At 34.3% G+C, this 26658-nt stretch overlaps 2 protein-coding genes across 6 annotated transcripts; one reads left to right on the top strand and one right to left on the bottom strand.

The window, feature by feature from the left end:
• The first annotated feature begins 596 nt into the window (after window positions 1-596).
• Window positions 597-8495, top strand: LOC132308055 (external alternative NAD(P)H-ubiquinone oxidoreductase B3, mitochondrial-like). Its single transcript, XM_059806011.1, has 10 exons — window positions 597-775; window positions 2945-3218; window positions 4148-4354; window positions 4567-4817; window positions 5744-5963; window positions 6198-6302; window positions 7041-7313; window positions 7406-7527; window positions 7936-8055; window positions 8180-8495. Exons 1-10 carry the CDS (start codon window positions 687-689, stop codon window positions 8265-8267), a joined length of 1749 nt encoding a protein of 582 aa, XP_059661994.1. The 5' UTR covers window positions 597-686; the 3' UTR covers window positions 8268-8495.
• Window positions 8496-9005: 510 nt separating this feature from the next.
• Window positions 9006-13066, bottom strand: LOC132308054 (pentatricopeptide repeat-containing protein At1g11900). Of its 5 annotated transcripts, none has more exons than XR_009482367.1 (3): window positions 12652-13065; window positions 9886-11138; window positions 9006-9575 (listed from the first exon to the last, which is right to left on the bottom strand). XR_009482367.1 is itself a non-coding variant. In XM_059806010.1 (3 exons), the coding sequence occupies exons 1-2, from the start codon at window positions 12841-12843 to the stop codon at window positions 10083-10085; spliced, it is 1248 nt and encodes a 415-aa protein (XP_059661993.1). In that variant the 5' UTR covers window positions 12844-13066; the 3' UTR covers window positions 9006-9570; window positions 10049-10082. The 5 variants fall into 5 exon arrangements, 3 of the variants coding, with proteins under 3 accessions (XP_059661993.1, XP_059661992.1, XP_059661991.1); XR_009482368.1 differs by having other exon boundaries at window positions 9006-9570; XM_059806010.1 differs by having other exon boundaries at window positions 9006-9570; window positions 10049-11138; window positions 12652-13066.
• Window positions 13067-26658: the final 13592 nt, after the last annotated feature.

Here is a 26658-nt window from a genome sequence, read left to right as displayed (position 1 = left end):
CGAAACGTCCTAACAGTGTATACCAGAAAGAATCCTGATTCGTTCACGTGACCCACTTTTTAGCCCATGGACTGCACCCAGCGCACTGTGAGAGCCCAAACTTGGGCTTTACGCAATGATAAAAAAAATAGAGGATTATTCAAAAGCCAACACCGTATAATAAATTAGGAATATCACACCTTCCATCATGGTACTACGCTGCGAGCCAGTCTAGCCTCACCAGCAACTTTCGGTTCAATGGTCACAGCCTCCTTTATCAGAGTCGGATCTCCGTAAATCACACTAATGGGACCTACAAAAAAGGTCACCGTGACATGAATTAAGTGACAGTAGTGGTATGGCACCCACGGTGGGTCCCACAGAGCACTTGCATTTGCATCAAAACCGTTAGATTATTAGACTTTCAGTTGTAAGAGAAACAATCAACGGCCAGCGACCAATCCGAGCGCTGTACTGTAAAATCATACCGCTGTTTAAAACATTCCTAAGAAGAAGGAGATCATCATATCAAAAGACGACACGTGTCCTGATTTCCATGCTTAACAATCCAATGAAAATCATAAAAGGGAGTGCTTATTACGTGAGAGTTACACACAGGGAAAAAAGGAGAAGAAATCTGTTATTGCCATTTCAGACTTTCCTTGTTTCTCTCTCTGTCAGAGAGAGAGAAAATTAGGGTTTACACAATGCACGGGTACACCTTCTTCCACAGAGCCTCTCGGGCTTTCCATGACCATCCTTCAATCTCTAAACTTCTTGTTCTCTTCACAATCAGGTCCTAAATTTCATTTACATTATTTTCTACATGTTATTTGTTTTTGTTTTTTTGTTATTTGTTATTTGTTATTTGTCTTTTGTTATTTGTTTTTATATTTTTAATTTTGTCTTGTCTAATAGATACTACCATCCCTTCATATTTTGTGTGTTCATTTTTCTTAAATTTGTCTTTTGGAGCTTTTTATGAATGGAAACCGTATGTAAAAAATAACTTATTTGTCACAGATTTATAAACTTAGATTTGGATTGAATTTTATTTTTTTAATGTTTATTAATTTTTTTATACGTAACTGTTCAATCTTCTTGTACTTTACTGTTTATTAATGGTATGATTTTTTTTTTTTTTTTTGATAAGTTTATATTCGTATGATTTAATTGGGATTGCTATAGTTTAGTAAGTTCTGCCTAAATTACACTTGACAATGTGGCAGAACTTATTGTAACTGTAATGGGTAAAATTAGAAGAATCCTTTGCCCAACCCCGCACATTGTTACTATTGATGATTCTGAATTTTTTGTACGATCATCTTCTTCTTTTTTTTTTTTTTTTTTTTTTTTTTTTTTTTTTATTTTTTTTTTTTTTTTTCAGGTGAATTTGTTTTTTGAATTTGTTTTTTGTCAGTTGATGAAACTGAATCCACAGACATTTTTTTAAATCTCTTTTATTTGCATTCACAATATATTGATCTAATAGGTACTTCTGTTCATACTTCCTTTGTAACGGGATTGTGTATTAGTAATTTGGTTGGAATTTTTACTCTTTCAACCAGTGATATCCCAGAGACATCTATAAGAATGTGATTTCATGGTACAGAGCAATGTTCAGTAATCTTTTAGTTATTTAAGAATAGAAAACATCCAAATTCAATGTTAAACATTCTGTTTACTTAACTGTGCCCTTTTAAAGTAGACACTATAATTATGTCTTTAATGTATTAATATATTATGCCTCTCCAACTAGTTCATATATTTGTTGCGTCTGGCTACTTTGTTATACCTATGATTTAAGTGCAGTATAGACTATTGATCCTGGACTAGGATGTGTTATATGGCTTGAAGTTGTTTAATAACCATGAGGGTACAAGTCTACCCCAATTTCACACTCAGCAAAGAAATTTTAGTAATGAAAGAAGAAAATCGCCCATAACATGGATGAGTAACCTAATTATTCTTTTGATTTAGAGTTGGTGGATGTTTGGGTACTAATTAAGTTTATTAACTTTCATGTGTTAATTAGACCAGGGACATGTTCTTACTTATGGTATCTACTTGGTTATTTTACGAAAATGCTTTTTTGGGATGACACGGTGGTCTCCTTTCTATCAATCTGGGTGATTATGGTGGCGTCTCCTATATGATGTTTTGACTTTTTTTTATGATGAAATCGAAATTTGACCCAATTAAATCCCATAAAATATTATTTCAAGGGTTCTTATATAGGAAATGCTAAAAGTAGGTAATGCAAATTTTATTTTTTCTTTCTATTTACTGGGAAAAAAAACTCCCTTTTTTTTAAGGGACTCCTCCACCCTGTTTATCCATTTTTAGTTTTCTCCTGGTCTTCCTAGATCCCTATAGGTTCAAAGAAATTTGGCTTTGGATATAAATAATCTTAGATGAGGCAAATTTGGCCGATTTTGTGATGTATACAGAGACTCTTTATGTAAATGTTAAAATGGAAAAAATCTGGACATTTACGTTTTTTTAAACAACTTCTTCAGTATTTCAATCGAATCCTTACTCATGAATGCTGTTCAATATGGAGCAATTTGACTGTGAAGAGAATTGGTCTATTGAAAGATCAGTGACCATGACAAGGTAGAGACGAATGTGGTATTAAATTTTTTAACCAATGCATGCATCTCAGTGTATTTGATGAACCAAGTTGACATTGTCCATGTAATTTATGTGAAGTTTCAAACATTTTATTACAGCAGACATGTTGATGGGTGCCATTTATATTTGCCATGTCCTATCTTTTATCAAGGACTGTACTTTGATGCTTGTTTCTGGTTTATTAACTGGAATATCTTCTCCTCCTGTTGTGACGTTATGTTTAGATTTATGATTAATTTTTTCCCTCCTTATGTTGCATTCCTCTGTTTTAGTAATTATTTTATTTCTTTTTCATCTCTGGAAGTTATAATTTTTGGCTTTGATTTTGCAGTAGTGGAGGTCTAGTGGCCTTTTCTGATGCCAAGCCTTCCCACAGTGTCTCTGCTGGTGCATTCCAAGGTGATTTCAAGAAGAAGAGGGTGGTAGTACTTGGAACTGGTTGGGCTGGCACAAGTTTTCTGAAAAGTTTGAAGAATCCCTCGTATGATGTTCAGGTGGTGTCACCTCGTAATTATTTTGCGTTTACTCCTTTGTTACCAAGTGTTACAAATGGCACAGTAGAAGCACGCAGCATCGTTGAACCAATTCGCAATATTGTCAAGAAGGTACTCATATACTACGTACTGTATCCTAAACCATTTGTGCTTACTACCCCTACATTTTTGCCACAGTTGCATAATATTACAAAAGTGATATCAAGCTATCTGTTTTGTATTAGACAGTATGTTAACGTTATTTTGGGCTCAATTCTGAATTTCTTGGATGAGAAAGCTGAGAGAACATTTTCATGTCTAGTAATCTTAAGAAGGAAACAGTTAAAATAATGTGGTGGAATCGTTTTAGTGAAAATAATGTTTAAACTTGGAAACTTGCAAGATGATGACAGTATGAGATACAGTAATATATTAAATAAACTGTTTTTTATTTTATATTTTTAAATATCTGTTGGATATTTGTACATACTGCCTGGCATATTACCTGTGTGCCTCAAAGTTAGAAGGATCTATTGAGGTAATGAACTTTTGTCAAAACGCGATTGTGAAAATTAAATATCAAATAGCAAATTACACTCTAAGTGGATACACTAAACAGACTAACACTTGCATGGTATCTCATGGAATTCTTTTTGGCCTACATTTACTCGTAAAAGCCTTGTACTCCAATTCATTGTGATGAATATAACTGGTTTTATTATTCATTATTTTAAGATTAGTTTGCTGCATGGTGTGTCCAAAACACGGTCTATTTAGAAAATTCCATAGGTTGAAGGATGGAATTGGTCATTCTACATTTCACTTGACAATAAACTGCAAACTGAAAAAGAAAGAGATGACATGAATTCAACATGTAGAAATAGTGCCACTTCATCTGTTGCTACATGTTTGTATTGCAGCGAAGTCTTGGAAAATGTAAGTTGCAACTAGTTTTATATGATTTACAAGTACCTTAAAATATTTTATCTACCTATTCTGTATAATATAACATGACCATCTGATGATACTATTGACTCAGACATTCCTTTCTCTCATGGCAGAAAGATTTTGATGTTCAATTCAGAGAAGCTGAATGTCTCAAAATTGATGCGGTAAACAAAAGGGTCTATTGTCAATCGACTCAAGATACCAATTTGGGTGGGAAAGAAGAATTCTCCATAGAATATGATTACCTGGTGGTAGCCATGGGAGCCCGTTCGAATACATTCAATACTCCTGGTGTCGTTGAGAATTGCCATTTTTTGAAGGTAACTTGACTCAGCTTCCATGTTTGTATCCCTCCATCATTTCATATTAATATAATTGCTTTTGAATAGTTTCTCGGGGTACAAGCGAACAAGGAAATCTTTAGAAATTTTATTAATTTTTTATATCTGTATTCTGTAATAGTTTATACTAGGCAGTTCACTATGTTTGCTGTCTGCCAATACCACTAAAGGAGAAGTGATTCTTTATTCAGGAAGTAGAAGATGCTCAGAGGATACGGAGGACAGTAATTGACTGTTTCGAAAGGGCGAGCCTTCCAAGTGTGAGTGAAGAAGAGAGGAAAAGACTTCTGCATTTTGTAGTTGTCGGTGGTGGTCCAACAGGTGTAGAATTCGCAGCAGAGCTTCATGACTTTGTTGTTGAAGATATATCTCACTTATATCCTACTGTCAAGGACCATGTGAAAATAACACTTCTTGAGGCAGGCGATCACATATTGAACATGTAAGGGAGATTGCTTTTACTAGAATATAGCCTGTCTCTTTCTAAATTATATTTCATCCCTCTTTTCTTCTCAAACTTGATATGATGTATGGTTTATCAAGTTGTTCTAACCATGTATGAAACTGGATTTATGTTTAAACAAGCTAGACATTACTTATCTACTGGTCGCAGTTCTGATTGTCATGTTGGGTCGTGTGCACATCAACATGTTCATGAACAATTTTGTCACTTTAAGAGGTTTCAGTAACTTTACAATGCTCCAACAATCATACACTCTCCGTTTCTTTAATGCTAGCGTTTGTAATTGTTACTTAATGTTTGTTCAATGATACTCAGTAGTTGATACCTTAATGCCATTCTATGTTATAAAATCTTTAGCCTACTGTAGACATATCACACTTCCTTGACGCTATGCTATGCTTTGTTTGCTCCAAAAAAATTCACAATTTTCCTTCTCTCTCTGCATACATTTTACTAGAATAACTCAAGTCCCTGTGAACTGGGCTTATTTTAAACTTGGTTTGGACAATACGTAGCACTCTATTATGGAAACAGAAGTGTGATAAATGCGTATTTGTACCGTAAGTGCTCTCCCTTTGCCTTTAATTTTAACTCTGAATTTTAGGAAGTCATCTTAGTTCTGATGTTTGAAGCTTACTTTAATCACTTTTAGAAATTCATTCAACTTAACCAAATCCCAAGTCAAATGCCAAATTAAAGTAAACCTACAGAGTATAAAGTCTTAAATGATAGTTAAATCAATAATTGTGAAAGGACATTCTGTGTAGTTTGAATGGTCTACTATCCATAGTTTGAAAGTTTGAATTTATCCCAAGTGATTGTTATGGAGTCTCTATTGTTTGGATGATGTCCTTGCTCCTTTCTATTCTTCGTCCAATTTGTTGTTACGTGCTTGGTCTATGCAGGTTTGACAAAAGAATAACTGCTTTTGCTGAAGAAAAATTCCAAAGAGATGGTATTGATTTGAAAACCGGGTCAATGGTTGTAAAAGTTACTGATAATGAAATTTCGACTAAACTAATGAAAACTGGTGAAACTCAATCTGTACCATATGGAATGGTTGTCTGGTCAACTGGTATTGGGACTCGCCCCATCATTATGGATTTTATGAATCAAATTGGTCAGGTTAGTTGATCTGAACCTATGCTGTTATGTAATTGGCTTTTTCTTTGTTGCCATATATGCATATTTTGCTGAACTAGTTGTCACTTTCCTACCATGGCATATGTTGACCTTCTATGAACCCTCATTAATACAAACATATTTTGCTGAACTAGTTGTCACTTTCGTACCATGGCATATGTTGACCTTCTATGAACCCTCATTAATACAAACAAACTTCTATTTCTTTGAGTACAGACTAATAGGCGCGTTTTAGCTACTGATGAATGGCTGAGGGTGGAAGGATGCGATAGCATATATGCTCTAGGTGATTGTGCCACAATAAATCAACGAAAAATCATGGTATGCATCGTCTGGTTTTTTCATGAATTTCTATTCGTAGGCACTAATCAGTATTCTTCTTGAATATTATATGCTTAGCATATTCCTCTTTTATTTAATTAATGATGCATTTTCATGTCTGATTTTGATGCAGCTCTTCCATAGAAAAACATATTTCAGATCTTTATTTGATTTTTTTTTTTTTGTTGTTTTCTGAAAAACAGAGCTAGATCATAAGAAGAGGGCTGACACACTTTTACATTGCCATATAATTTTGTGTTAAAACGGTTATTATCCACTCTTTCCCGTTGTGATAAAGTTTTGGAGAACTTACCTGGGCTAGTTAAACCACAGTCGCACAATGCAGCAACAACCACCACCAAGCCTTTTCCCAATTACTCGGGCTACATGAATGCTATGTTTCCATTTCACCACAGTTGCACAATGGCCCCTTTAAATTCAGTACTACTACGTAATATTTAGTGATGAAGTTTGACAGATCATAGTAATCAGCTATCTGCATCTCACGAAGGGACTCTAAATCATTTGTTTTTTTCTTTGGAAAACTGAAGATAGTAGTGCCCAATGTCCTTGTACTCGTCCTACTTTCAGAATGCACAAGACATTCCATAGTGAACAACATTGAACACAGAATAGCTTGTTTTAAAGGGTTGCAAGATTTCTCTACAATTTTTTTATTCGGTAAGTATGGTTGGCTGCATTAACGTGTCAAGTCTTGACTTTCTCCTGTCTTAACAGGAAGACGTTGCAGCGATATTTAGCAAGGCTGACAAGAATCAATCTGGCACCTTAAATGTGAATGATTTCAAATATGTGATTAATGATGTCTGTGAAAGGTATCCCCAAGTGGAGCTCTATTTGAAAAAGAAGCAGTTAAAAAATATTGTTGATTTACTGAAGAATTCGAATGGAAATGCCCAAAACGAGTCCATAAAACTAGACATTGAAAGGTTCAAATTAGCTCTTTCTGAAGTGGACTCCCAGATGAAAAATCTGCCTGCAACAGCACAGGTAAACTTGTATTGATTCCCTTTTGCTGATTTATATTGATTCCCTTTTGCTGAATTGTTCTGCAATCTTTCTCTGGCTATATGATATTTTAGGTAGCAGCTCAACAAGGTTCTTACCTTGCCAACTGCTTTAATCGCATGGAAGAGTGTGAAAATAATCCTGAAGGTCCATTAAGGTTCAGGGGAGCAGGACGCCATCGGTTCCATCCATTTAGGTACGGACATATTTCATTTCACTTCAAAAACCGATATTTAAAACCCTAAGATTATTTTTCATTCTGTAAATTGTGATGAGAATGATTTGCAACTTCAACTGCTGTCAGAGGTGAAACTGCCTTGAGACAAATGCAATTTGGTTAGACGACGAGATACCACTAGGTTACGGCCTTTGGTTAGATTTCTCGATTTCCCAACACCGAATAATGGAAAAAGACCTTACAAGTCTCTAAACTTTTAGTCAGATGTTGTTTTCCGTTCGTCATACCAGCAGATCCATTTAAATTGATTTTTCAGTAATTGTTTCCTTGTAAACTCAACTGCAAAGTTGGTTAAACCATTAACTCCAGAATCTGATTCCCAGAAGTTCTATCTTGACTGAACTTGTCATTGTTTGATGATGCAAGGTACAAGCATTTCGGGCAATTTGCTCCATTGGGTGGAGAACAAACTGCAGCACAACTTCCTGGGGATTGGATTTCAATTGGTCATAGCACTCAGTGGCTCTGGTATTCAGTGTATGCTAGGTAATATTCTCATATACACCTGCATTTATTGTTGCCTCTATTATTGTCAGGTTGGTGTTTTTCCATGTCTATGCTACTTTGTAATATATTTTACACTCAAATGTATTGTTCTCTTGGCATTCAGCAAACTTGTCAGCTGGCGCACAAGGATGTTGGTGATATCTGACTGGGGAAGGCGATTCGTTTTTGGAAGGGACTCGAGTCGAATCTGAGACATTACATACTTCACCAGAATTGCTTCCACTTCTGATGAATTCCACTATAGACAAAGCAAAGCAACTTTTGTTCTCGATTTAAGATTATGTTTTCACGGCTCTTTACCTTGATATCTTCAATATTTAATCTCGGAATTTTCAGAGATAGGTTTGTGGTGCTTGTTTCCCATATGGGATATAGACAAGGATAATGATGATGATGATGAGTTTTTTTGTGGCTGTTTACTGTTTACGTGCAATTTTTCGCTCTCATCACTCCGTGTGATACCAGATAATGGCCCTTTCTTTATGTGCATTTTATAAGCGTATATCTTTAGTATAAGCATTAGAATTCTGCATCATACAAATACTAAGATTGTTTTTGAATTGAAACCTTATAACAGTATTTTGAAAGAAAATTGTCCCCCAAATGAACACCGTGAATCCTCAAACTTTCATGTTTTTCGGTTATCTGTTAAGTTCTGTGAAAACTAAAGCAGACTAGGCATCCAAGCGATGCAAGGCCAAGAATGTAGAATTACTGTCTACATAGAGTTGCAGTTAGCTTCATGATATATGGAGTGTGTTGTATACTATAATCCTAGTTTATCTGAAGTGTGAAACCAAATACGGAGTATTACATTACCACCTTAGCAGATTTGATATATCAACCAGGCAAAGATATCTGTATTACTTGCATTACATTTAAACAAACAAAGAGACACGGATACTAATATGACGGGTCTTACCAAGTGGGACTTCTATAATTATTTGGTATTCAGTCATTCATGATTGATTGTAATCGAAGTGTATAGTGTACTGCAATACAATATTAGAAAAGCAACCTAACATGTTGATTGTCGATGCAACATGAGAAACAAGAAAAAGAACAAGGGACCTTAGGGTTCTGTAATTTCCTAATCAAGAGTATGAACCATGTGTGAGATTACCCACCAATTCACCAACCAAAATACACGAGTCCTTTACCCCCACCAATACAACTCTCAAAAAATACCAATCATCAGCTACAGTGCGAGATTCACATCGAAAGACTCGAATGATTTAATGATCCAAGTCACGTGCAGATTTCGAACAGCATCTAATATGGAATACAACCTTGGTTTTGCATGACAAATCAACATCTGCAAGCAACACAAATCTCCGCCATTTACCTATTTACCAGTACCACCAAGCTGAATAGAGGGGCAAGGTATACCAGAACCACAACGACCAACGAAAAGCTTCATATATTTACTGTAAGATAAAACTTAAAGCCAATATCTTTAATACCAAGATCCTCTTGCATGGTGCGCTGCTCCTGCTGTCCTGCAGATAATCATTTTGGAAGCTTCAACAAATACAGGAGGATGTTGACAATCTGTGAACAAACTTCTGGATTGCTTCTGCATTTGTTAAAACATGTCTCTGCGGTTTACCAGTGTCTTAAAAGTAAGATTAAATGCTGATGGAATCAAATATTCCATCATTAGCATGATACCACTGAATCTGATTTAGTAGTGCTAAGAAAAGTTTAAAAGTACCTTGGTAAATTTTTATTTTCTATTTTTTAATTTAGGTTTAGTTCCCAGACTACAAATCATTTAAGAAAATATGATGGTGAAATCGGGTACTTTACCAACAGTTATTTGGAAGATGCTGATGAAGATTTTGATTTTGAATAGCAGACTGATGGAGTGTGGACAGCAGAAATTAAGTACTAACATCAAGTGCAATGAATGAAGGGAACTTCAACAACAATCCCTACTCGAGCAAATTGATGCACAAGATCTTAGAATCACCTGGAATTCAAAACCTCCACTTTTAAGTGCTAAACTATCTGTTTTTCCTTTTGAAATCCTTTGGGCCAACAAGATCTGAAGGACACTTATTCATCTCCTCTGACAAAGTCATGGCTAACTCCAACTTCCCCATCTTCTTTAAGTTACCAATCAGTGATCGGTAAATATAAATTGATGGGTGAATATGCCTCTGCTTCATCTCATCAAAGAGTCTCAGTGATTCCTCAACTTTCCCTGATCGGCCAAAGCTCTCAATCAATGCAGTGTACGTTCGCAAATCTGGTTCAAGTCCCCTCTCTCTCATTTCTTTGAAAAATACTGAGCACAGATCGAATCTTCCAACCTTTCGCATGCTGTTTATTAAGGTATTGAAAGAAATGATATCCGGCTTGATGTTGGCCTCTTTCATTGAGCCAAACTCATGGAGCATTTCATCTACACGACCAACACAACCCAAGATCTCTATAACAGTATTATATGTGACCAACTCCGGTTTGCATTTCAGACTTTTCATATGATCAAATATCAACAAGGCCTTATCAATCTGCCCACATTCAGCAAATGCAAAGATAATCCTGTTCAGAACTGTTGCACTACTTGGAAAGGTTAATTCTGATACTTCTTCGACAAATCTAAGTAGCAAAACATGGTCAACTGTGTTTGTAAAAGCCTTGGCAAGACAAGAATAAGAGACTGAACTCATGGAATTGCATAACACCAACAAATCTCTGAAAATTTGAGAAATAAGTTCATCGTCATTCTCTTTACCTGCTGCTGCCAAAAGGAGATTATATGCATTATGGCTAAGGAAGATGTGTTTATCACGCAAGGACTGCAGTAGCTTTGCAGCAGCTGAAAGATTTTTGGATCTGGTCAGCTTCTCAATGTAAGTTGTACAAATTTCTCTACTAGAGAGCGGATCCTTCTCTATAGCAGAAAGAATTTGATTCAAGATGTCATCTGCTATTCTCTCTTCAGAAGGAGAGGCTTGTGTTGCCAATGATTGATAGTTGCCAACGAACCTATTTACAATGGCAGCAAAGAATGGCCAGATCCTGGAGACGTCAAGTGGGATGGATGTAATATAACTCTGTATTAGAAAATGTCAGTCATTAATAATGAGTTATCCAAAGTACAATAACTGAAAATACGATCCCATTATTATCTCATATAGAAGACAAGCATAGTTGAATACCGAGGTTTATAGAATTCATTACTAAAATTTCACTGAAACAAAGGATACATTGAAAATATGAATCACCAACAGACCTTAGAAACATAATTTGCAAAGTGAAAAGGGGGCAAACAAGCGATGCCTGGTCTAGAGTTGGGGTTCTAAGCTCTGGTCAGCTGAACTTGATCGAGCTTGAGTTTGGTCCAAACTCACCCGGCCTCATCTAAAGCTCCGAATATAGGTTTGACATAACACAAGGCTAAGTAAACTAAGTTCATTACGTAAATTTAACATTCATTTCTGCACCAAAATCAAACACTCAGATATTTTTTAAAGTAAATTTTACAATTTTGATGTGCTCTAGAAACCTATTTAGTTACTAACCTTAAAATGCTAGTATTATTATTATTATCATTATTATGTTGGAGTTTTTCCAATTATCTGTTGAGTTTTCATAGCCTGTGATTATCAATTTAATGAAGATTGTCTACGTATGCAGACCCTGATATATATCAATTCTATTGTTCCTCTATTGGTTGCTTGGTTCGGAAGATCTGTAATTTGAGGACAACCATTTGTACCTGTGAACTTTGAGAATTATATCCATTGGCCTCTATTGCAGCCCCTTTCAGATTCTATCTGTGATGATTTGTATTACTATTTGATTTGCTTCTGGCGCTGTTTCCAGCTCTGCTTTTGTAAAAAATGATAAAAAATCAGATAAGAGTATATGGTCTAGACTCTTGTGGAGTAACTGGAAAAATGTGGTTGTCGAAGCAGTTCTATTCTTGTGGAGCTTTCATCTTGTAATTGTTCTGCTTGTGTTCATTTGTTGGGTTTGCGCACCATTTTAATTTTTGTTTACTTGATGGTTTTGGGGGTTAAAAGGGCATGCCCCTTTTGATGCGTGTACTGTTCTTAGTTCTTCTTGTAAAAGCTTAACCTATTGGTATTTTATTATTTTTCAATAATTTTGTTAAGGAATCATAGGACTCGCAAAACGCCTTACTGAATCCTTCACAAGCCTAATCAAACAAAGCTCAATGTTGTTCAAGCTTGGCTGGTACAATTTAGAACATTGGTAATTCACAGACACAATTAGTATTGAGAATTTAAGCCATCAAATATATATATATATATATATATATATATATATATATATGAAGATAAGGTAAATCCACCTTCGCTAATTATCGCAATGAAACAAACAGCAAAATTATAAGCCATAAATAACAGTTCGTGAAATGGCATATAGAGAACATGTGAATCTATTATTTCTTCTTCAGTTTTTTATCAGACCTATGCAGAAGGAAAAAATGACAACTGAAGAGCAATTACAAGCACACTTGTTCATGGAATTTCAATAATGGAAGTTGAGAAAAAAAAGACCAACAAAAAAACCCCAAAAAAATCATAGATTAAAACTTACAGTTCGCCGATGATTTATATGAATTTGAAGTGAAGGAGAAGAATTGAAGCTCCACATTGGTTTCACATCTGATTGTCTTCTGATAAGATTGCGATTTCTGAAACTCGAACACCAACTTTGTTGGAATCTGAGTGAGAGCAACTCGGTTTTACCTTGAAGAAACTGTTTGTAACGTTTCGAAGCGGATAGCATTCTTGGGTTTCCAGAAAGGTTGGTTAGGGTTTAGGGTTTATGAATGAATACCAAACCAATTACCGACATGAAGCTGGGGGTTCAGATTGAAGGGTTGTTTGTCAAAGCATCATCGGCTTATGGCCGGCGTTTTCTATCAGCACAGATTACAGACAGGGGAACCTGGAATTGTCCCAATAATTTGAAATGGACTTCATGAAAAATAAAAATAAAAATAAAAATTTATGTAAAACGTTTTTGATGGGCAAACCTTTTTATTTTAATATTATTTTTATTGGCAAATTATACTTGATATCATAATGATTTGTTAGGAATTTTTTTTTTATGCTCATCTTTAATTTTTTAAATTATTATTATTACACATTATTTATCCTGACAAATTAGATGGATGGGGACTCAATGTTTGGACCAATTAGAGATGGCAATTTGTACCGTCCCGCCGTAGCTTGGCTCCGTTAATCATGGGTATGGGAACCCTTCTTATATCGTAGGGGCTGGTATAGGTACAAAACAGAAACTCTTCGTGGGTCACGAGGCAAGATTGGATTTTGATGAACTCTTGCCCTGCCTTATATATTTTTGCTTTTTAAAAATATATTATATATATGTGTGTGTGTATTTGTGTCTTATAACTTGGGTTAACCTAAACACTAACTTCCTAATGGCAAGGACGGACTTCCTTGCACTTGGCCATTTGGCCTTTATTTTTAATGTTCTTTTTGTGCCTGTTGTTTTCAAGCTCCGGTTGAAACCTATGTAACTATTTCATATTTATAAATTGCTTAACATTTTCAAAAAAAAAAAAAAAAATCCAAAATAATAAAAATAAATAAATAAAATCCTAAACAGAACAGGACGGGATAGGCACGGGTAAAATCATTTCCCAACGGGGTGGAGATAGATTATGAAAATTCAAGCCATTGCGGGTACGAGGCGGGTCTGGAGTTGTCAATAAATAAACGGGGCGGGCACGAGTTTAGACAAAACCGTTCCAAACTCGTCTCGTTGCCATCCCCACTACCAACTAGGCTACTGAGTAATGCTCAATATTATACATGGTACAAAAATTACTTAAAAATTCTACAATAACAACAATGGCCCACAAGTCAAACGGTCAAAGTTACGTGACACTTACTACGTCATCAGTATACCTCGAGCAGAAAATTGAAAACTTGAAAACCTGAGTTGGAAGTATGATTTAGAATTACTTGGAATCCGATGAAGTTCTCGGTTTGGTGGATGAAGTTTTAGGACTCGTCGAGTCGACTCTCGACCTAACTTGTAGAGAGAAATACCATTTTGATTGCTTTCACATTATTTTTTATTATCTTGGGCCTCGGTGAGGTGTATCAAGGGATGAAGTTGATGACTCATTGAGTCAATGTATTTTTGAATAAAAAGAGGAAACCAATGTAAATATATATATTGTTATAACATGTGGCCCACATATGTATGCAAGTGGTAATTCACATTTGATGCTGGCACACAATACAAAGCAACTCATATAATAAGTAGCAAGGTATCTTTCAAGAAAATTTTATTTATTTTCACCTTTATTATTTAATGATCGGTTTAACCACCTTTATCAATTAATGATTTAATGGCTTGTTTCACTGCCTTTATTGCTTAAATTATAATAGTTCCTATTATTTTACTTAATGCAATTTTATTATTATGATATACGCTTGTTTTTACATTTTGCTAAAATTGTGTTCTTATATTACATTTAGTTATTCTGAAAATATCAAACTTGACAAAGTTGGAATTCGTGACTCTTAACATTTCTGGCAAAAATTATTTATCTTCGATTCTGGATGCTCAGATCCATTTAGATGCTATGGGTCTTGGAATCACAATTCAACAAAAAAAAAAAAAAAAAAAAAAAAAAAAAATGATACATCGTCACAAGATAAGGCAAAGACAATGATTTTCTTTCGTCGCTATATTAATGAGGAACTAAAAACCAAATACCTCACTGAAAGAGATCCACTGAATTTGTGAATTTTTTTGAAAGAAAGATACGATCATCAGAAAACTATCATACTCCCAAAAGCTCGAGTCGATTGGCAGGAGCTGAGGTTGCAGAACTTCAAAACTGTGGCTGAATACAATTCAACTCTATTTAAAATCAGCTTTACACTAAAATTATATGGTAATACTGTCACTGATGAGCTCCTATTGGAAAAAACATACACCACATTTCACATCTCAAGTGTGCTTTTACAACAACAATATCGAGAGCGTAGATTTAAAAAATATTCAGAGCTAATATCATATTTACTTGTGGTTAAGCAAAATAACGAGCTTTTGTTAAGAAATCATCAGTCCTGTCTAACTGAATCGACACCGATCCATGAAACATACGTTGCCTCGCTTCGTGGACGAGGACGTGGGTGTGGTAATGATTATGGTCGTGGTAGTCGAAATTACAATGAATATGGTCCTGGTAATCGAAATGGTTATAATGGCAAATAGGGTGGTGGAAGAAATCATTCTTATTATCGTTAAGGTTATCAATCCTCAAATTCTAATAATCAGAGGTTCACACCATATTCCCAGAAAAAGGGATTATAATGAAAAGGGAAAAAATATAGCACAAACTTCAAAGACAAATGCAAATATTTGTTATTGGTGTGGAATGATAGGGCATTGGTAAAGTATCTGTCGTACGCCTAAACACTTGGCTGATCTGTATCAAGCCTCACAAAAGGAAAAGGGGAAAAAGATATAAATGAATTTTACTGATTTCAATGAGCCAGTGGATATCACAAATCTGGACATGTCAAATTTTTTTGAGGATAGTGATCGAAAAATTGACTACTTGATTGGTGATAAAAATGTCCACACCAATTAAACTCTACTTTCTTTTATCATGTCATCAGTAGTCTGTATTTTGTTGTTATTTTTGTTATTGTTTATTTTATTGATATGCTTGTACTGAAATTTCTTTACTTGCATTTGAATTAAAAGTATATTTTACTATCCTTGTATTAAAGTTTCTATTGTCATAAAGTTTAAATATGAATTTTGCGTATAATATATAGGCATGGATCTATCAAATGCATTGGTTAATGGCGATAATATATGCCTTGCAGATAGTGGAACAACACACATAATTCTTCGAGATAAAAAATATTTTTCCCATTTAATATTAACTAAGGCTAGTGTTAACACAATTTCAAGTCCCACGAGTTTGATTGAAGGCTTTGGAAAATTTTATATTATTTTACTACATGGGATAATAATACATATTGATAAGGCCTTATACTCTACTAGATCTCGAAAAAATTTGCTGAGCTTTAAAGACTTACGTCAAAATGGGTATCATATTGAGACCGCGAATGAAGGAAATGTGAAATATCTCTGCATTATTTCTAAAAAACATGTACTTGAAAAACTTCCTATTTTCTCTTCTGGGTTATACTATACAACCATCAGGACAGTTGAGTCAAATGCTGTGACATACAAAAAATCTTGTGACCCAAAACTTTTTATACTTTGGCATGATCGACTTTGTCACCCAGGGACTACAATGATGCGTTGAATTATTGAAAATTCATATGGTCACCTACTAAAGGATCAAAAAATCCTGTTACCAAATAATCATCTATTTACCGCCTGCTCACAAGGCAAGTTGATTATTAGACGATGCCTTCAAAAGTCATTGTTGAATCCCCTACCTTTTTACAACGAATTCATGGGGATATATGTGGGTCAATTCATCCACCTTGCGGACCATTTCATTATTTTATAGTTTTAATTGATGCCTCAACAAGATGGTCATATGTTTATTTGCTTTCTACTTGTAATGTTGCATTTGCTAGACTTACTCAAATTATCAAATTGCGGGCACACTTTCCTGATTATCCAATTAAGACAATCCGACTTGATAATGTTGCTGAATTTTCTTCTCAAGTTTTTGATGACTATTGCATGTCAGTTGGAATTAGTGTTGAACACTCTACTGTTGCACACACTCATACTCAAAATGGTTAGGTATAATCTTTTATTAAAAGACTTCAGTTAATTGGTCGACCTTTACTTATGCATACAAAATTACCTGTTTCTGCTTGGGGACATGCCATATTACATGCTGCATTATTAGTTCGCACACGACCAACTGCTTATCATAAATTTTCACTATTACAACTTGTGTTTGGACAACAGCCAAATATCTCTTACATACGAGTTTTTGGTTATGCCGTATATTTTCCTATTGCATCACCACAACGTACTAAAATGGGTTTTCAACGTAGACTTGGAATATATATTGGTTTTGATTCTTTTTCTATCATTAGATATCTTGAGCCCCTGACAGGTAATATATTTAAAACACGATTTGCAGACTGTCATTTTGATGAAGCTGTTTTCCCACCATTAGAGGGAGAAAAGAAAATTTCTGAAAGGTATAATGAGATCACTTGGAATGCCTTAATATTATCTCATTTTGATTCTCACACAAATTAATGTGAAAAAAAAGTTCAGATGATTATTCATTTGCAAAATATTACAAATCAATTACCTGATGCATTTACTGATATAAAGAAGGTAATAAAATCACATGTACCAACTGCAAATGTTCCAGCAAAAATTGATGTCCCTGTGGGACAATCTGTCGATATTGCAGCAAATGCATCTAGAATACACCTGAAACGTGGAAGATCAGTTGGTGCAAAAGATGTTATTCCTCGCAAGAGAAAAACACAAAGAAAAGTTGGTGCTCTTGAAGAGGCCACAAAAAGAGTAATAGAAATTATTGATAAATCTGGAATTATAACCCTTAATGAGGCCCAGGTACTTAAAACTGATGAAATGATAAGCCTTAATAAGGCAAAGACAGTAAATGATGATAATGTGGTCCTTGATGAGTTACATGCACTTGATAAGGCTATGACACCTGAAAATAATGAGATCTTACTAAATTATGAAATAAGATGGAATAGAAATGAAATTGTAGTTAACAACATATTCTTATAATATTGTTCTTGATATTGAAAATGAGGATCCAAAACCTCGAAACGTCAAAGAATGTCGATGAAAAAATGATTGGCCGAAATGGAAAGAAGTAATACAGGCAGAGTGAAATTCATTAGCTAAACGAGAAGTATTTGGACCAGTCGTCCGAACACCTGAGGGTGTTGAGCCTATTGGATACAAATGGGTATTTGTACGCAAATGTAATGAGAAAAATGAAATTGTGAGATACAAAACTCAACTAGGAGCTCAAGGTTTCTCAGAGAGACCTAATATTGATTATGATGAAACATATTCTCCGATAATGGATGCAAAAACTTTTAGATTTATAATACATTTGGCAGTCACATAAAGATTGCATATGCATCTAATGGACATGGTAACGACATACTTATATGGATCACTAGATAATGATATTTACATGAAGATTTCCGACGGTTTCAAAATACCAGATACAAAACTACGTAGTATATACTCAATAAAATTACAACGATCCTTGTATAGATTGAAGCAATCGGGATGTATGTGGTACAATCGGCTCAGCGAGTACTTAATAAAATAAGGGTATGTGAATAGTAATCTTTGTTCATACATTTTTATTAACAAAACATAATCAGGTTTTGCTATTGTTGCAGTATATGTTGATAATTTGAATCTAGTGGGAACCTCTGAAGAGTTCCTAAAGACTGTCTCTTATTTAAAGAAAGAATTCGAGATGAAAGATCTCGGAAAGACAACTTTTTATCTTGAACTGCAAATTGAACATTTATCGGGAGGAATCCACATCCACCAGTTAACATATAAAGGGAAGATTCTGAAGTGTTTTGATATGGATAAAGCCCATCCCTCGAGCTCACCAATGGTTGTTTGTTCACTTGATGTTAAGAAAGATCATTTTCGACCTCCAGAAGATGATGAGGAACCCTTGGTACGGAAGTACCATATCTTAGCGCAATTGGTGCTCTTATATATCTTGCAAATTGTACATGACCTGACATTGCTTTTTCAGTTAACTTATTAGCTTGATACAATTCTACACCAACCCGTAGACATTGAAATGGAGTCAAACACATATTGTGATATCTTCGTGGAACAATTGATATGTGATTGTTTTATTCAAAAGAATCAAAATCCCAATTAATTGGATATGCAGATGCTGGTTATCTCTCTGACCCACATCAAGCTCGATCACAAACAGGGTATGTTTACTTGTGGTGGCATTGCCATCTCATATCGCTCTATAAAACAAACAATGATTGCCACTTCTTCAAATCATTCTGAGATACTCGCAATTCATGAGGCCAGTAGGGAATGCATTTAGTTACGATCCATAATCCAACACATTAGATCAACATGTGGCCTCTCATCAATAACAGATAGCCCCACAATATTATATGAAGATAATGTTGCATGCATTGCACAGATGAAAGAGGGTTATATCAAAAGTGACAGGACAAAACACATCTCACCAAAATTCTTTTACGCACATGAACGCCAAAAGAATGGTGAAATTGATATTCAGCAAATACGTTCATGTAAAAATTTAGCAGACCTGTTCAATAAGGCACTGCCAACCACAGTGTTTAAGAAATTGGTACAGAGCATTGGGATGCGACAACTTAAAGATATTTGGCATTGATGAGGGGGAGAACTTAAAAAGGTATTGACATTTACTGTACTCTTTTTTCTTCGCTCAAGTTTTGTCCCAATAGTTTTCTTAGCAAGGTTTTAATGAGGCAGTTCTAAACCATGCAATACTTTTTTCCAGACACACAAGAATATTGTACTCTTTTTCCTTTGCTCAGGTTTTGTCCCAATGGGTTTTACTGACAAGGTTTTAACGAGGCATTTTCTCAGTATAGTATTGTGGACCCCAAGGGGAGTGTTATATGATACTCCTCGATTCTAGAGTTATGGGTGATCAAGTCCGAGCACAGATCCGAGGGATATCAAACAATTAATATTTAAAGAACGTCGAGTACAAAAAGAATTAAGAATAAATAAATAAGAGGAAAGAAAAACTAAATAATAACTCCCTAAATAATTAATTAAATAATCCTCCAAATAACAATACCCAAAATCTCTGATATCTTTACAACTCGGGAATCCATCATGTGGACCCCTATCCATAAACAACTGAAACTAAATAAATAAATGAAATAAAAAAAATGAATCCAAATACTAAGATATAAGGAAGATTCCTACGTCGAATCGGAAGAGTGAATGGATAGTTTGCTCGGCACGAACCACCTCTATGGCTGGATCTGACGAACACCTGAAAAATAATGGAGGGTCAGGCCCACGAACAAGTTCTAATCTACTACATCTCAAACAGAGACACGATACACGTATACATCCTAGTCAATTCAACAACAACTATATAGTCTGTATATATATATACACACACACACACACTAAAGGAACCTCATTAGACTATAGGGTTGTCTCAACCTGAATAATAGGCAATATGCAAAAACGCACATATAGTGGGCATGAGTACCTATACCTACTAGTGTACACAAGTACACTATATCTAACTACACATCCCTAGCAATATACGCGCCCTAACCATAGATCATGAGACTCAAGCTCATATCATGGCTCATAACTAAATATTTATAAATATGACAACCATCCTATCCAATATAAAGTAATCTACAGTAAGTTATTCAACTTGTTCAGTTGACCTGACTCGAATATAGGTAGGATTTAACATTTTGGTTAATCCATTCCCTTATATAAAAATAGGTATGACTTAATTGATAAGTTAATCCGTCCCTAGAATGTCACCATCCTATACTGGTGCATTACATCACACAATCCACAATTGATGAAATAAATATAATACTACATCAATTAAATCCAGAGATAAGCATAATATAAACCAAACATATATGTGATCATATTATACTAACAATATATGACTAAAACCATATATACATACATCACGAATCCTTACTAGATTAAAGTTAAGTAATTATATCTTCCATCAACAACATATATATCAATTAAAGTCTATGTTGTTCCTATCATTAACATATCAATATTTAACCATGTTTTCCATTCCTCCATGAATCTAATTAATCAATTTAAATTAAAATAGATTCCAATAATTATAAAAATATGAACAATATACAAATATCTTAAAAATCCAGACTCAGTACCAAACAGGTTGACTGAAGTACCAAATCGGTCGGCTGATACAGCTATTTCGGTCGACCGAATACCCAATCTGATCAGCCAAAATACAACCTCTACCTCTCACTGCTGAGCCACTCCGGTCGATCGAAATAACAAACCAGTCGACCGAACCTCCGCGGCTGATTACTTTCTCCGACTCTGGCGACCTCTGCTCCATCTAACCTCCATTGTTACGGTCCTAAGCAGTAACTCTACGTCCCAGAGTGTCCCAACATAGATTATACATCATATAAACATTCTTTCAACATTTAAAGACATGCATCTAATTATCTAAACATGAAAATATAGACAAACCCATTAACACATACATACACACTACAAATTCGGATTTTTAGCATGCAAACCAGTTTATTAAATCCAATTAAAAATCCTGAAATTTAACTAAGCACGTATAAAACACACAAGTTAAAGGAGAAGAGACAAAATTAGAACTTACCTTAAGATTTTAGATTAAAACCCAAATCTCCTTTTTCCTTGCCTAAGCCTCAATCTCTTTCCCCAGTTCTCTCTCTAAAACTGCTACCTCCAATATGAACGTGAATAGGGTTTTTGAACAACCCTTTTGGCAGACACAACTTCCATATATATATAACTATTTTGTCCAATTCTAATTGTAACTCCAGTAGGTAGGGAAAAAGAAAAGAAAAGGAAAATAAAAAGAGATAATACGTAATATATCCACACATACATATAAGATATAATTATATATATTTACATATATATAATCTGACTTATTCAATATTAATACTATTAATTATATACAAATAATAATAATAGTAATAAAATAAACTATCCTTAAATACATATATATCTTTATATATATAATCAATTATTCATGGGTAATTATTTATACCAATTTCACTCCTATCAAGTAGTCCATGCGATCCATTAGTTTGGTCAATGACTATTATCCAAATCCACTAATAAAGTAAAACATTTTAATCTAATAATTAATTACACAAAATACATATCATCATACCAGCAAACAAATCAGTTAAATCATTTTAAATTCAAATTAATCAAATAAGGGAGACTATTTTTTTTTAAAATTAAGAATATTTACATGTTATAACATGAGTTACACATATGTATGCAAGTGGTAATTCACATTTGATGCTGGCACGCAAAACAAGTCTCTGCCACGCTATACAAAGCAACTGATATAATTAGCAGCAAGTATCTTTCATCCACTTGTGCAAATTGGCAAAGAAGATGCTCTTTCTCTTGCTATAAATATGGATCATACTATATCACTGTTTTGCACAGCTCAACGAAAATAGAACAAGTTTATTTCTCTCTGAATCTAGAGTCTCTCTTTGTTTCTTGGTTTGTGGTATATGAGTACATTTATTCTTATATTTACAACGTAGATCAATATATTATGCGTATTTATGCTTTATAAGATGAGGAGATGTGAACTATATTAGAATTGAAAAAAAAAAAATTGGTTTAAACTTTGGACTAAATAAGATGAGGAGATGTGAACTATATTTGTTTTCCAATATTTCGTAGTGTTTAAGTATTTTTACTATAAAATTAAATTATTTTAGTGGATGATCATTAACATTGAAACTGATAAATGAAGGACTTTGACATGATAGATTTGGTAGAATGTTAAGATATGAGAACTAGATTCATATGATGCGATAATATTAGATGAGTGTAAAACAAATTTTCGTGGTCTAAATTGTGAATCATAAAAGAATTTTGTATCTTGACTTGAATAAATCTGTAACCAAACAAAAAATCCCAAACTGGAACTGCTAGTTTAAATTTAAATGGATAACAAAGTTACAAAGATACCCCTAAAGCAAAATGCTCAATATCAGGATTTTATAAAGGTCCGTTTAATATTAATATAGTACATTTACTAATAATTATAATAGTAGGACTTTGTAGACTTTTAGGAAAAAGAATTGAAAAAGTAAAACAAATATTTATGGGGGTAAAGAAAAAAGTAAAAATACCTTAGTAAAGAATATAAAAAGAAATAAAGAGCAAATAACAAATTAATAGCCCAAAAAACTAACAGATATCAGCCTAAAACAGCCCAGGGAAAAAACAAAAACAGAAGGAATGGATTGACTGTGAGAATGAAATCTACATTTGAAAGAACAAATCTATTAAGAAGAATATAAAAATGTTTGAAGAACAAGCAAAACCATGATGAGATTTTAATAAAACCACTCTTTGAAAAGACAGAAGAAATAACAAATTTGAGCACAGAACATGATATGATTTTGGTTGTTATTAATCTCGTCCTTCATCTTGGGAAGTTGGGAACTAATGGAACAACATATACTATATGCAAAATTAAATATACATATACAAGAAGGTTCTCACACGGTCCAAAAGATCGGGTTTTTCAGTGGACCAAAAGTCAAATAGTCAATTATAATGTTTTACTTTATCAACCTAACCATAGTTAATAATTGTTACCTTAATATTCAATTTACCATAGTTAGTTTATACCTTTATTCAATTACTTTCCTTCTTAATCTTTTCCATCTTTTTTGCAATCTCAACCATTACCGCCATATCCACACCATCACAGCCACCATCTCTCTCTTTCTCTCTCTGTTTTTTTGCACTTTGATTTATTTATTTTTTATTTTTTTGCTCTCTTAATTTTTTTCCCTTGATGGCCTGACCGTTGCTTTCTTATTTATTTTTTATTTTTATTTTTTTTGCTTTCTTAATTTTTTTCTTCGACCCATTATTCCGCACTTAGTGAATGAGTCTCAAATAGAAAACATATATTGTATTACTTTATCATGACATGGAAACAATAAAAGGTCTTCAAATTTGGGTTTTTGAGACAAAAATAAGAAAAATCTCGATTCTGGCAATTTTCTCGTTTTCATTTCCTATTTACGTTTTCACGCATTACAATTTCCTTCAAATTTTATCACAAATACAATTAAATATCCAATCTTATCATCCCAATTTTGGAAATAGTTTATGGTATTAGAAAATTGATGTTTAAAATTTTAAAATATGTCAAACTATTTCTATTACTTTACTCCTTTTTTTTTTTTTTTTTTAACTTTTTTTAGTGGTTGAAAATAATCATGCAGAAACATTTTGGCGAGGCCATGTCAAGTGCACAAAACACGCGCACACACACCCTATTTACCACTTCACAGTTTCTCTAATTTAGATCATCATTAACAAGAACTTTAATACTACATGCCTAGCAATTCATGGCGGTAGTGGTTGAGATTGCAAGGAAGATGGAAAAGATTAAGGAGGAAAGCCATTGAATAAAGGTACAGACTAACTATGGTAAATTGAATATTAAGGTAACAATTATTAATTATGGTTAGGTCTGATAAAGTAAAAAATTGTAATTGACTATTTAACTTTTGGTCCGTTAAAAAACCTTTTTTTGGACAGCATGAGAGCTTTCCTATACACACACACACACACAAATTCTTACACCACATCTCTAAGTTTCTCATTATCTATACTTAGACCATTATTATCTATACTTAGAAGCATTTTATGGTCTAAATATAGATAATGAGAAACTTAGAGATATGGTGTAAGAATCTGTTCAATGTGTAACTTGTTAACTTTATCTAAGACAATGAATGACATTTTTATAAGTTGCCTTGAAGTTTATGAAAGGATGCAACATCCATATAATAAAAATGCTAAGGATATACTGGTCTATGAAACATAAGAGAAATAATGGTAGGAGGTTTTAAATTGTTTATCTATAGCCATTAGCTGTTTGTGAGTTAAGTCCTATTTGTTTATTGGTAATTAAATTATTGAAAAATTTAGCAGAAGGGAAGTAAATTGGACTTGAAATCGTAGATGGCCTCAAGAAAAGCATATATACAATTTATTAAACACTTTTTGTATGATTTGAGTTTCTTTGTGCAGTTAATTATAATTAAATGATATCAAACAATTGAAGCAAGTTCCTCCTAATCACTAGGTTCTGTCAAACAATTGCAAATTTGCTAGGCAAAGCCCAGCCAAACAAAAACCTTACAGCAAGGAACAGAGTTGACTGATTTAAAACACTGCAAGGGAATTAGGCGCCAGTAAATAAGACCAACGATATCTCCCACCTTCTCACAATCCACAACCCAAAGAAGCACAAAAGGAGGCCAAAACTGAATCAGGATTCAAACAGGAAAAAGTGGTTAGTTCAAACATGAGGGTCAAAGAAGGAACTAGGGAATTGCCAAATTTAGCAGTTTACTCGGCCCCAGGTCGATCATTTACAGCATCTCACTGACATGAGTTGATGCTGGATACAGTAAAAAATTACTTGAGTGACTGAAGGAGGAAGACCATGTATTTTTTAAGATTCTAGCACAGTTCATTCTTTCCAAATGTGATAAACGAAGCTAGCCAACCCCAGTTTATATGCCAGAAACTCAACTAGAGAAGGGTTTAGTTTTTCCAGTGCCAATCAGGAGGGTAACATGAAAACCACATTTGAGTTGTATATAGGGGAAGAAGAGTACCAGCAATGGAGGCACAGATGTTTGTGTGACTCAGAACCAGCATAAAAACGGACACATTCATTAGATTGCACGAGGAAATTAAGAATAAGTCTATCCTTGGTAGGAACTAGGAAGTGTCCCTTGAATGGCTAACCAACGAGCAAAAACTGCGTATGGGAATAGAAAGAAGGAACCAAACTAGACAGTGTCTATGAAAGGTTGGAAATGGTTATGAAGATATGTGCAAAGTGAATTCACCACTAGGTGAGGAGTGTCCAGGATATTAAGTCTTCCTGAGATAATGGACAGAAGGTACCCTGGCCATGACCAGTTACTACCTGAGATGATAGATGATACCGTAGCATATTTAGGCACACCCATCCATATCTAGAGTTGACAATAATAGTTTCAACAAGAAGACCACAAGGCAGCCAAGGATCAAAGAACAAGTGAGCACTGACTTTGTGCTGCAGCATAAATAGTAAATTCTAACATTGTAAAGTAAACAAGACACTTTCTTGATTCTCTGCCATGACAATTTAATCTAATTTTTGCTGCTACACTGTACACTCCCAGTTCTCATATAGCAAGGAACAGAGTTAACTGTGATTTCAAAATTCTTTAAGATCCTTAACCGTTCCAAAAAAAAAATACTAAACACTGCAAGGGAATAAGGCGCCAGTAAATAAGACCAATGATATCCCCCACCATCTCACAATCCAAAAGCCAAACAAGTACAAAGGGAGGCCAAGCTGAATGAGGATTCAAACAGGAAAAAGTGGTTAGTTCAAACACGAGTGTCAAAGAAGTAATTAGGGAATTGCCAAATTCAGCCCCAGGTCATTTACAGCACTTCACTGACATGAGTTGATCCGGATAGGGTCAAAAATTACTTGAGTGTCTCTGGAGGAAGAAGAGCAGTTATTTTCGAAGATTCTAGCAGTTCATTCTTTCTAAATGTGATAAACGAAGCTAGCTAACCCAAAATAGCAGAACTAATGTAGAGAAGGGTTCAGCTTTTCCAGTTAGAAGAAGCACAATTAAGGAAGGAGTGCCAATCAGGAGGGTTCACATGAAAACCACATTTGAGTTGTATAAAGTTCCAAATGGTAGAAGAGTACTGACAGTGGAAGAATGGATGTTTGTATGACTCAGCACCAGCATAAAAATGAACACA

This window comes from Cornus florida, unplaced genomic scaffold, assembly GCF_030987335.1.
Source record: "Cornus florida cultivar Cherokee Brave unplaced genomic scaffold, ASM3098733v1 CherokeeBrave_3.0.0_Hap2_Chr05, whole genome shotgun sequence".
In the NCBI taxonomy this organism is placed as follows: domain Eukaryota; kingdom Viridiplantae; phylum Streptophyta; class Magnoliopsida; order Cornales; family Cornaceae; genus Cornus; species Cornus florida.
Note: the sequence above shows the minus strand (reverse complement) of the source record. Positions and strands in the feature narration are given on the sequence as shown.